Source organism: Mauremys mutica, chromosome 4 (assembly GCF_020497125.1).
Source record: "Mauremys mutica isolate MM-2020 ecotype Southern chromosome 4, ASM2049712v1, whole genome shotgun sequence".
NCBI classification, from domain to species: Eukaryota; Metazoa; Chordata; order Testudines; family Geoemydidae; genus Mauremys; species Mauremys mutica.
In genome coordinates, this window is record NC_059075.1 from 98,315,682 (window position 1) to 98,328,982 (window position 13,301).

The 13,301-nt window shown below is 39.2% G+C and overlaps 1 protein-coding gene across 3 annotated transcripts in view; it reads left to right on the forward strand.

Annotated features, from left to right (window-relative positions):
• The window catches only part of SBF2 (SET binding factor 2), a 595,592-nt gene that overhangs the window by 486,782 nt on the left and 95,509 nt on the right, over positions 1–13,301 (forward strand). For all 3 annotated transcript variants that reach the window (XM_045015032.1, XM_045015034.1, XM_045015033.1), the window contains exons 23-25: positions 3,007–3,134; positions 5,513–5,688; positions 8,032–8,177. In XM_045015032.1, the coding sequence (XP_044870967.1) occupies positions 3,007–3,134; positions 5,513–5,688; positions 8,032–8,177 (450 nt within the window). The remainder of the gene's footprint in view (positions 1–3,006; positions 3,135–5,512; positions 5,689–8,031; positions 8,178–13,301) is intronic.

The window sequence follows — 13,301 nt, forward strand, 5'->3', positions numbered from 1 at the left end:
AACTATCTTGAGTAGTTTTGTATCATCTGCAAATTTTGCCACCTCACTGTTTACTCCTTTTTCCAGATCATTTATGAATCTGTTAAATACTACTGGGCCCAGTTCAGACCCCTGGGGGACACACCTCTCCATTCTGAACACTGACCATTTATTCCTACCCTTTGTTTCCTATCTTTTAACCAGTTATCAATCCATGAGAGAACCTTCCCTCTTATCCCATGGCTGCTTACTTTGCTTAAGAGCCTTTAGGGAGGGCCCTTGTCAAAGGCTTTCTGAAAATCTAAATATACTATATCCACTGGATCCCCCTTGTCCACGTGCTTGTTGACCCCCTCAAAGAATTGTAGTAGATTGGTGAGGCATGATTTCCCTTTACAAAAAGCATGTTGACTATTCCTCAACAAATTATGTTAATCTGTGTGTCTGACAATTTTGTTCTTTACTATAGGGAGGAGGGATTGCTCAGTGGTTTGAGCGTTGGCCTGCTAAACCCAGGGTTGTGAGTTCAATCCTTGAGAGGGCAATTTGGGGATTGGTCTTGCTTTGAGCAGGGCGTTGGACTAGATGATCTCCTGAGATCCCTTCCAACCCTAATAATCTGTGATTCTATAGTTTCAACCAGTTTGCCTGGTACTGAAGTCAGGCTTACCAGCCTGTAATTGCCATGGTCACCTTTGGAGCCCTTTTTAAAAATTAGCATCACATTAGCTATGCTCCAGTCATTTGGTACAGAAGCTGATTTAAAAGATAGGTTACAGACTACAGTTAGTAATCCTGCAATTTCACACCATCTGGTCCTGGTACTTATTACTGTTTAGTTTATCAGTTTGTTCTAAAATCTCCTCTAATGACTCCTCAATCTGGGACAGTTCCTCAGATTTGTCACCTTAAAAGAATGACTCAGGTTTGGGAATTTCCCCTCACATCCTCAGTCATGAAGACTGATGCAAAGAATTCATTTAGTTTTTCCACAATGGCCTTATTGTCCTTTAGCATCTCAATCGTCCAGTGGCCCCCCACTGGTTGTTTAGCAGGCTAAAAAAAAAATGGCTATTACTTTTTGAGTCTTTGGCTAGCTGTACTTCAAATTCTTTTTTGGCCTTCCAAATTTTATTTTTACACTTCATTTGCCAGAGTTATGCTCCTTTCTATTTTGCTCACTAGGATTTAACTTCCACTTTTTAAAGGATGCCTTTTTGCCTCTCACTGCTTCTTTTACTTTGTTTTTTAGATACGGTGGCTCTTTTTTGGTTCTCTTACTGTGTTTTTTAATTTGGGGTGTACATTTAAGTTGTCTCCATTATGGTGTCTTTAAAAAGTTTCCATGCAACTTGCAGGGATATTACCTTTGGTACTGTACCTTTTAATTTCTGTTTAACTAACCTCATTTTTGTGTAGTTCCCCTTTCTGAAATTAAATGCTACAATGTTGGGCCTTTGTGGTGTTTTCCCCACCACAGGAGTGTTACATCACTATTACCAAGCGGTCCAGCTATATTCACCTCTTGGACCTGATCCTGTGTTCCGCTTAGGACTAAATCAAGAATTACCTCTCCTCTTGTGGGTACCATGACTAGCTGCTCCAAGAAGCAGACAGAAGCAGTCATTTACGGTGTCACGTGCACAAGGTGAAACAGTTCAGTAGTGTTATCACAAGAGTGAGGGAATGTTGTATAGTGGTTAAAGCTGAAGATTGGCAGTCAGGACACTTGGGTATATTCCTGGCACTCCCACAGACTTGCTGTTTGATTTGGACAAGTCATTTAGTTTCTCTGTGCCTCACTGTCCTCATCTATAAAATGCTATTTTATGGAGGATTTGTGAGGGTACGTCTTCACTACATGCCATATTGGCGGGTAGCAATCGATTTCTCGGAGTTCGATATATCGCGTCTCATCTAGACGCGATATATCGAACTCCGAACGCGCTCCCGTCGACTCCGGAACTCCACCACCGTGAATGGCGGTGGTGGAGTCGACGGGGGAGCCGCGGACATCGATCCCACGCCATGAGGACGGGTAAGTAATTCGAACTAAGGTACTTCGACTTCAGCTACACTATTCGCGTAGCTGAAGTTGCGTACCTTAGATCGACCACCCCCCCCAGTGTAGACCAGGCCTGAAACCTACAGATGTGCACTCTGTACTAGAGACGTACAAAAATATCATTAATGGCTAAAGATTAAAATCTCGTTTAGTGGATTCATATGTCAAGTGATGAGCCATGTCAGGATAGGGGCTTGTAGTTGAGGACTTTAACAGTGGAGGGGAGATAAATTCTTGAACTCAAAGGTCTGCAAACGTTCAAACTTTTTTAAAAATAGCACAGACTAATAAAAGTGCAGTAATCAAAAACTAAGGAGTGACTCTGAATGGTAGAAATTGAAAAAGCAATTATCTTGGACGTATTGAAAACCCTGTGTAATGGAGTTTACCTTTTCCCCCTCAACAGTCATTACTGGATTAAATATTGTGTTTAATTATGTCATGGGAAGTATAGTAGTTCTAAAGATCAGACTTTCTTGTTTTTAAATCTCTGTTTTAGTTACTTTATTAAACAAATTCATTTATCAAGCAAAAATGTAAATACATAAAGTTCATAGTTTTTATATAAGGAAACTAATGCATATCAATTATATATAAACTTCAGAATGTAATATGACAGATTACTACTACAACCAAATAGTTTTTTCTGTCATTTCCACCATTTAGAAAGAGAGAGAATGAAAAAATATTTTTCCAATCATCCTAATTAATGTCAAATAGGAAAAACGAATGTTAGTTAACTGAATATTGGGTTGTATGTCATATTTTGGGAATTTATCGCCTGCTTTAGAGCCTTTTGCCTAAAGTGAATTCTGGATTGTTATGGCCTTCTGGCCAAGATCATGTGCCTTATTTTCCATTTATTTGCACCCATTCATTAACAGCTGTTCAAAGTAAAATATAACTAAATCAGATATGATGCCATGACCTAACGTGTCTGTAAATGATTCTATGGTACGTAGCTGGAGAACAGACAGTGATCCGGAGCTTTCCCATTGCATCTGTTATGAAGGAGAAGAAGATTACTATACAGAACCAGCTGCAACAGAATATGCAGGAAGGACTGCAGATCACCTCAGCATCATTTCAGGTAGGATGGAGTGCTTTATTCTTTATGCTTTGTAAAACACCTGAAATTATGATCTCATCAAAATATCCTGCCGCAGCTAACACCCTAGCCCCTGGAAGCAGCTGAGTGTCCTCAGTTCTTGGTGAAGTCAGTGGTATTGGAAGGGTCTCAGCATCTCACAGGAACCCGGAAGTGGTTTCCTACACATACACTCAATGTCTACTGTAGCATAAATGGTTTTCATTGCCTGTTTGTCTCACTCCTCCTCTCACCCTTCCATTGGCCCCTGTGGAGGAGAGTCTTTAGGTCCAAAGTCTCTGCTGAAGAGCAAATTGAGTCTGGAGAGGTCAAAAGGCATATACATCAAAATTCCTCCATCCTGGTGGAGTTTATCTGGAGAAAATAAGAACACCCAGTGTTTCTGGGTGGCTCCATGGCAGGAGGAAGTCCATGGTAGCACAGTTGAAATGGAGCCTGGGGTATCACCAGGGTCAAGAGCTAATCCAGAAGCACAGGACCTCTCCATAGGTGGCACTGACCTCTGGTGGAGCCCCATGATCTGTACAGATTCCTGAGGATTTACCACTTTAGGGACAGGCCTCACAAGCTATTCTTCAGAGGCATGTAGAACAGGACAGTTTGTAGGGATGGGAATCGTCTGGAGATTTTTTTCCCCAGAGCCGGGAGCCCCCTACAGTGAATTTAGTCTATGAGGTAATCTAGCCTATGATGAGGCCCTAAATGAAGGGAAGAGGAATGCAAGGTAGAAATCTTCAAGAATTGTAATCGATAGAATTAAAATTATGTAGTGTGTGGCTTCAGAACATGAAATGTTTAGCTAGATCTGCTTACTGCTACAAAAGTTCATTACTTTGTTCAGGACAAAAAAAATCACAATTTGATAAAATGGAGAGTCTTTCATTTAGGAGTATGTCATCAATTTCTTCTTATTGGTGTTTTGAACAGACACTGTGTAACATAATATTCCTCTCATATACATTAACCTATACAAATGAATGGATTTAATTAACAATTTAAGGAGTCACTCTTATATGCCTTTCAAGTAAAACAGTAACTGTGAGGCCTTTTGTTTTCCAAAGCTCTTTTTGGAGACTAACAGTAACAATAAAATTTCTAACACCCTTCAATAGTATGCTAAATGCAGACACAACTCAAAGTTTCTGGTTCTGGACTCTGGTCAAATATAATCTCTGTGTTTGTTTAATATAGTTTCGTTTTAGGTTATAAAAACAAAACCAACCAGCAAACAGTTTACTTTCTGTTCCTTTTCTAACAGCCAGAGTTCAATATGATATGAAATAGACCCCCTCTCTGCTTTGTGTATTAATTATGACTATCGAGGGAGAATGGCAACAGCTATATTATTTTAATGTATTTAAAATGTCATATCAGGGTGACCTCTGAATATTCAAGACCTCATTTCAAGGAGGTCCTAGAACAACAGAATTATTAGCCATTTGGAGAGAAAATATTAAATAAGTGAAATGAAAACGATGGATCAAATATGCCTTGTGTACGGCAAACAAAAGACATATAAAAAGTAACTTAATCTTGTGACTTTTAAAATAACAAATACCTCAGAAATGTTTATTTTGTTTACCCCCACAATTGAAGTTCCTTTTGTCCCTTTTGTCCCTTTTACAGACCCTCATTTTCCCTCTCCTTTATTACTCATCCTCAAGATATAAGAGTTGCCCATCATCCCTCTGCCTAAGAATTGTGGGACAGGGCTCCCTTTAAACTGTATAAAAGCCGTATTTTGACTGGAAAGAGAGATCAGTGTGGATAGTGCAAAGCACTTCCTTTTCCAAGGGTCAGATTTGGTTATCATGCTTTGCTACTAGCACAGTTTTCTAGGCTTTGCAAGGTAAGGAATGAATTGAAATGAATGGAATATGGAAGGATAGTTGTGGTAATTTTTGAACGCTAGAATTTTATAGTATAGTGAAAGACTCTTTAAATTAGAGTATCAATCTTTTACCAGTGTCATCCTGTCTAGCCTCAAGGACCTGGCCCACCAGAGCTCTTCCAGCCCTTGCCATCCCATGTAGCAAGAAAATATGGGTAGTGTTTTAACTAGTGTAGAAATGTTAGTGCAAAAGCTGCTACTTAGATTTGCTCAGATGTTTTGTCTTAATTTTATGGGAATTCCAGACACCACAGAGTGGAAGTATTTTGGCATTAGAATATAAAATTTAAAAAAAAAGTAAAAATGGATAAAATGAATTGCCCTAATCAGTAACATATACATATTTCTGTTTATTTATTAATATATTATTTTACTTTCTTTGTGGGATCGTTTTCATTTTCTTTGATCTCAAAAGTTGCCGTATTAAGTTATTTCCAGTCTCTAATGTGTTATGCCTTTTTATTTGCAGTTAATTAAAGTAGCATTTGATGAGGAAGTGAGTCCTGAAGTGGTAGAAATATTTAGGAAACAGCTAATGAAGTTCCGTTATCCCCAGTCCATCTTTAGCATCTTTGCTTTTGCAGCTGGGCAAACTGCACCGCAGATAATCTTGCCAAAGCAAAAAGAAAAGAACACTTCCTTTCGGTAAGGTATAATCTGTTTTCTTTAATATGAATTTATTATTGATATTCTTGTTTACTGTTAGTCCAGTGCCTTGAATTCTGTGTCATTTTTTATGGCTTTCCAAAATTGCAAGTTCATTTAAGTAGTCCTCAATAAAGCTGAATTATCTAGTTTCTGTCAAGCATGTTACATAGGTATGCCAAACAAAAGCTACCTAGTGTAAAAATATGTATGAATTTGGTAGTAAAAGTGTATAATTAACCTGTTGAAATACTTGCCTTAGGAAATTATGGAAGTAATTACTGTAATAAGATTCAAAGCATACAGTCGGGCATTTATATGAATAACATCTGCAGTTATATTAATTCTATGGCAATATATAAAGAGGCTCCTCATACTTCCGAGTATGGATTGGTTACCAATATAGGTAAAAAGAAATTTACACTCATGGGATGGTATTGTGCAGTTGTTCTAGTGATCTGTAATGTAGAGTTTGGGTTTTTTAGTCTTCCTTCGAAGCAGGTCCATTCGAAGCATTCAAAAGTTCTGAGAGAGCTGGCTGAGGAGCAAACTGAATAATTAATTTTGATTTTCAGTAAGTCTTGGCATACTGATGTATTTCCAGAAGACTGGAAGAAAGCTAATGTTGTTCCAATATTTTTAAAAGTTAGAAAGGATGACCTGGGTAATTGTAGGCCCAGGCAAGATAATGGAGCAGCTGATACAGGGCTCAATTAATAAAGAATTGAAGAAGGGTAATATAATTAATGCCTTGGTTTTATGGAAAATAGATCTTGTCAAACTAATTTGAGATTACAAGTTTGGCCGATAAAGGTAATAGTGTTAATACTTAGACTTCTGTAAGGCATTTGACTTGGTACCACACAACATTTTGGTTGAAAAATTAGAATGATATAAAATTGACATGGCACACACTAAATGGATTAAAAACTGACTAACTGATAGGTCTCAGAGTATAACTGCAAATGGGAAATTGTGATTGAGTATGTGTTTCAAGTGGCATCCCACATAGATCAGTTTTTGGCCCTACTCTATTGAAATTTTTAATCAATGACGTGGAAAAAAACTAAAATTATCACTGGTGAAAATTACAGGCAACACAAAAATAGAGCAATCTGGATCATTTGGCAAGCTGGGTGCAAGCAAATAATATATATTTACTACAGCTATATATAACATACACATGTAAGAACAAAGAATGTAGGCCGTATTTACAGGATGGTGGACTCTATCCTGGGAAGCAATGACTCTGGGGGGGAAAAAAATTCAGAACTGCTGGAATACTGCATCCGGTTTTGGTGTCCACAGTTCAGGAAGGGTGTTGATAAATTGAAGAGGGTTCAAAGAAAAGCCACGTGAATGATTAAAGAATTAGAAAACATGCTTTATAGTGATAGATTTAAGGAGCTGAATTTATTTAGCTTAACAATGAGAAGATAAAAGGCTAACTTGATCAGAGTTTATAAGTGGCTACATGGGGAACAGATATTCAGTAATGGGCTCTTCAATATAGCAGAGAAAGATAAAATATGGTCCAATGGCAGGAAGCTGAAGCTCAACAAATCAGACTGGAAATAAGGTGTAAGGTTTTAACAATGTGGGTAATTAATCACTGGAACAATTTACTAAGGATCCTGGTGGATTCTTCATCACTGACAATTTTTAATTTAGATTGTTTTTTTTTTCTAAAAGATATGATTTAGGAATTATTTTGAGGAGATTCTCTGGCCTGTGTTAAACAGGCGGTCAGATTAGATTATCACAATGGTCCCTTCTGGACTTGGAATCTATGAATATGTTATACTCCATTATTAGGCACCTTACTAGACTAGGTGGATTATTAGTCTGTTACAGAGTGGCAATTCATGTGTTCTTCTGTTGATTAGTGTCTTGTTGGCTCAATGGACTAGAATCCCAACATAATTCTGGAATACAGAGATTTTTAGGGGGGGCTTCTTTTTTCATGTCTTCTGTCTGTTAACCAGGAAGATTTATTTGTTATATTTCCAACAAAATTAAAACCTGCAAACAGAAGATGGTTGTTTATTCTTTACTATTGGACACAGTTGGCATAGTGTAGCCCCAGCACATTCTCCTAAATCCTAGGACTAGGAATTTAAAATTTTAGGACTCCATTTTCTGAGGTCCTGACCTCACTTTTCTTTCTTGAAATTAAATGAAAAATTGTTAAGCATGCTTTGTGTGAATGAGAAGATACATCCTAAAAGTGTATTTGGTATACCGACACAGATACTGAATATTAGTGAGAGTTAAATATACGGTAACTGTTGTATTTTACCTACATTTTGAGATCAGGCATTGTTATTTATTTCTGAATTCTAGCACCTTCTCAAAAACAATTGTGAAAGGAGCCAAACGTGCAGGGAAGATGACAATTGGTCGTCAATATTTATTAAAGAAGAAGACAGGCACAATAGTGGAAGAAAGAGGGAATCGTCCAGGCTGGAATGAAGATGATGACATCTCTGGTAAAATATATTCATATTATCAGATGATCTTATGCATCCATTCAAATACAGTGACCTGTCAAGAGATTCTCAAACAGTAGTTAATTGGGGAAAGGGTCTATTTCAGACATTAGACTGAAAGGTTTCAAATGTCATCACTTGGGGAAGACTTTGACCTTCTATTACTTTCCCAGGTTTGTAGGAAATAAGGGGGAGCACAAACTTTTAACTTAGTTTATTTGCAGAGGAAATTTTCAAATTTCAGATCCTTTTTTTAATCACCAAATTGTGCTCAGTAGAACTTTGCTTACCACCCTGTATTGCACTCTGGAGTAGACAAGAATAACGTTGGCTAACAGCATTAAGGCAAACTCAGCAGCATTCATGTACAGTAATGTTAAACAGTTTGTCATGAGCCATTAATCTAGAATGGTTGAGTCTCATTCTAGAAAGGCAAGTGTAAAGAAGAAGCAAATAGCATAGGTTCTATCAACAGATGTGAACATATAAAATGAGGGATTTCTTCAATTAACAAAAAGTATTACATGTGAAAATATCACACTTCCAGACATCAATGGAAGTATTGGTGCTGAAGGCAGAAAGTGTTCATTTTGTTTTGTTTTTTTCTAAATACCTCAGTTTCTAAAATGTGCTGCTCTCATTACAGAGAGAGGATGGGTGAGGTAATGTCTTTTGTTGGACCAACTTCTGTTGGTGAAAGAAACAAGTTCAAAAACGTGTCTCTTTCACCAATGGAAATTGGTCCTATAAAAGATATTATCTGACCCACCTTATATTTCTAGTATCCTGGGACCAACATGGCTACAACAACACTGCATACAACTGCTGTCACTACATCCATTTTTTCCTAATCTGGATCAATGCTACTATAAAACATACCACTAGAGGGAACCAGATTCTCCTATACCTAAATAGGTATTGTTTTGTCACACCATTCTTCACTTTTTTTATTTACTATTTCAGATAATGAAGTGTATCAAAAATTAATTATTTCTTCAAAACATTACACAAGCCAAATGTTTCCTATTTATCACAGCACTGGTGTTGGATATATATATGAAAGATTACAAGTAGGAAAAGGAGACTATTTTTCCCCCCTTTCTTTTGTTTTATTTTTTAAATACTTTTTTTCATTAATAAAATTATTGGACTGGTTGGTAAGTGTGAGTGCGACAAAATACGTGGATGTATATAAAGCTCATTCCTATTGAACTCTTAAGCTTGGCTCATTGTGTGCTCTCAAAAAGAATGAACAAAGCCTTTGAGGAAAAGGTTAAAAATACCTAATGCTCGTCCCTCATCTGAGGAAGAAGGGAAAGAAATCAGAGGAAAAATATCCTCACATTAGTCAGAAATAACTCTTATTGTGTGAAAATCCAGATTCTTCTTCGGTCCTTGTCTATGTAGATTTGTGGTCCGTGTCCACTCCCTGCTCTCAAGCTTGGATTCTTTGGCTAGCAGTGTCCATTGGGGTTGCGCTTTCACCCTGTATGTCCTGCTGCCTGGAATGCATAAAAGGCAGGAAGTGTTAGTAAGTTTAGTGTTAATGGGTTAATTGTTGTCTTCCCCCCACCCACCCCTTTAAAAAAAATTGTAAAAATATTCCTTAGTTTGTGAGGCTTCCTCAGTACTGGGTTCCAACTCTTATGGCTGAACTGGAGTCTCCTGGTTTTAAGAACTGCCTTCTTGTGATGTAGTGATGCCACTTAATGATGGGGATTTTCAGGTTGTTCAAGAAAGCAAAAGGGCAGCAAGGCTTACACTCTTCGCTGCAGTTTAAGGCAAGTCATTAGTCTCTGAAGTCAGCACACCCTTCTCACCATGCTGTACTAGACTGGAGAGCTGAGGCTGTATCTCAGACACAACAGTTAAGTCCATGGCCACATCTATTGCTGTGAGGAAGTCGTCGTGGTTAATGTTTCTGGCATACCTAGAGAGGTACAAACAACCATAGAGTCAGATTGAAACCAAATGTCAAAATTTCCCATGAACCAGAAATTCTGAGTTTCAGCCAACTCACAAGTACCTTTAAGATCTTTGCGAAGTAATCACATCTGCACCAGACCTACTCCAAGCAGAGCTCCTATATTCAGCAGAGGTGCCAAAAAAGAGATGCCCTTTGTCTCTTCTTTGTCAGCCACTCACTGCAACAGCTTCAAGGCAGCTGATTTGATGCCTTGGTCAGGAGCCATTTATAACACCTAGGATCTTTTTTCACTCCTCTTCTCCTTTTAGAAACCATTTACTTTATTTTCTCAGCACCACAGACCATTGGGTCTTAGAGATCATCATATTCCATACAATTTCAGACCCTTCCTACCCCCCATCTCATCTCTTTTCATGGTTCCCTCCTACGAGAGACTGTTACAGCTACAGATGGAATCAATTCTAAGTCTTGAAGCAGAGGAAGAAGTGCTTGTAGAATGCAGAGGGAATGGGGTTTACTCCCATTATTTTCTAATTCCAAAGAAAAAGGGAGGCTGGTGCCCAATTCTGGATTTGGAGCAAGGCATTTAGCCGTCCCAAGTTCAGGATGGTAACACTAGCCTCTATAATCTCCTGCTTAGATCCCCAGGAGTGGTTTGCAGCTCTCAGCTTCCAAGTTCACTATTTTCACATAACAATCGATCAAGCTCATTAGAATTACCTGAGATTCCAAGTGGGAAATTCCTATTATCGATATAGAGTTCTTCCATTCGGACTACCAGCAGCAACACAGCATTCATAAAATGCTTGGCACTGGTGGTGGCTCACCTGAGAAAGCAAGGGATCCAAGTGTACCATACCTCAACGATTGGTTTATTCCTGAGAAATCACACCGCATGTGACCAGCTCCAATTATCAAATACTTCAGCTTTTCATTGCCTGAGGTCTCAAAGTCAACATATAAAAGTCAGTATTAGTACCAACCCAGAGGATGCAATTCATAGTCTACCGCAGCAAAGGTTTATCTGCCTCAGGACAGATTCAACACCATCATGGATCTCAACAACCATTTACAGGCTCATCCTCAAACTTCAGGACAAGCATACCTCAGACTTCTAGATCACATGGCCTCCTGCACTTACATAATACAGTATGCCAGTCTTCACCTAAGTCACATGGTTGAAATCTTTGTATCTTCCCAAAAGATGATATAGTCATAAAGATGCAAGTCCCCCAGAAGTCCTATTGTCATTTAAACTGGTAGAAGGACTATCCTTTTCCCCACTGTTGCCATCTGAGACACTAATGACAAATGATTCCACACTCGAGTTGGAACTTCACCTGGACTATCTCCAGGCCCTAGACCTTTGGACTCTTGAGCACAGGTCCCAAGGAAGCCTGCAGCTGTTACGATCATGCTGGTACTGGCTTGGCCAAGACAGTTCTGGTTCTCAGACCTGATTAATCTATCCAGTACCCTTCCCTCTTCCAGACATAATCTCCAAGGACAATGGGTAGATCCTCCATCCAGACCCTGATTCATTACACTTGACAGCCTAGATGAAGACTAGCAAATCATCATTGAGAGGAGTTGCTCTGCAGTGATCCAGTGTATGTTAATCCACAGTAGAAAAGACTCTACTACACTTACATATTTGGCAAAGTGGAAAAGATTTGCTATTTGGACCTAGCAACATCAGTTAGCTCCCTTAGACACTGAGATACCTGCTATTTTGAATTACCTTTTATTGCTGGAAAATGCATGACTGTTTATAAGCTCTTTAAGAGTACGCTGGGTAGCCAACCATCCCTCTTATTCTGGGTCACACAGCATTCTCCCAACTGACAGCATTCTCCCAACTGACAGTTTCCTTAAGGGCCATATATGCACCTGTTTCATCCAGTTAAGGAGCCTTCCCCTGCTTGAGATCTCTAAGATAGTCCTAGTGGGATTGATTGCCCACCCTTTTGAGTCTCTAGCTATGTGCTCACTTTATCATTTATCCATGAAGATAGCCTTTCTTGTGGCAGTAACATCTACCCAAAGGGAAGGAGAAATATAGGCACGTATTACTATTACTGTGACTGATGAACAATATAGTATATTACACAATATACATATATTACATAAGGATAAGGTGGCCTATAGGCCTCACTCTAAAATCTTGCTGAAAGTAGTCTCAAACTTCTGTCTAACTAAGTAATACCTGATTGTCTAGTACCAGCATAGCACTGTCTGTTTTCTTATGGCCCTCTCCAGCCATGGGGAAGCCATACTGCATACCCTGCATGTGCTTAGGGCACTATCATTCACTTTCAGGAATTCCCCAAGATTATTCATAGTTTTCATAGGTATATCTGGATAGATTAATATCTAAATGGATTTCCAGTTGCATCAGAGTATACTGAGCTAGCTAGTTTAGATCAGTGCCCACTCCACCAGGACCCAGGCAGATTCTGTGGCTTCTTTAAAAAGTGTACCAATCTCTGAGATCTGTAGGGCAGCTATGTGGGATTGGGTTCATACATTTCCACAACATTACTCCCTTGTTAGAGGTATCAAGAACTGAAAGCCACTTTAGCAGAGCACTTCTTCAAGTTATTATTCAAATAGACTCCAAGCACCCTTCTCTTATATGCCAGGTTACTGCCTGTGAATTAGTGTTCTGCAATCTGACCCAAACCTGATGGGACCCAACTACAAGTGTTGGGTCCGAGTTGGTTTGGGTGTGAAAATAACCAACCTGCTCAGGTCAGATTGGCTCACCTCTTCTTGCCCCACGGGATCAGCACAGGTGGATGCCCTGCTGGCTGCTGCTACCTTGCTGAGCTGTATGCATGCAGCTCCTGTGGCATTGGCCCCACTGGCAGGAAAAGGAGAGCAGACCTCTCCTGTGAGTCACCAAAATTGGAATACATACTAACAAGTACTTGAAGAAGAAGAAATGGTTACTTCAGGATGTGTTGCCCACAGGTATTCCATGTCCAACATCCTTCCTCACTAGTGTGGAGTCCTATAACAGCTAGATTCTATATTGATGAGGGAAGTGAGGGACAATTTGGCCTGCTTCACCCTTTACGCCCTTGGGAGGCAGGCACTAGAACACTTCAGACACAGGCGTGGCCGCGGTGGACACTGCTGGCCAAAAGTATCCAAACTTGAACACATGAGGTGCATGTGCACCTGAAGTGGAACAC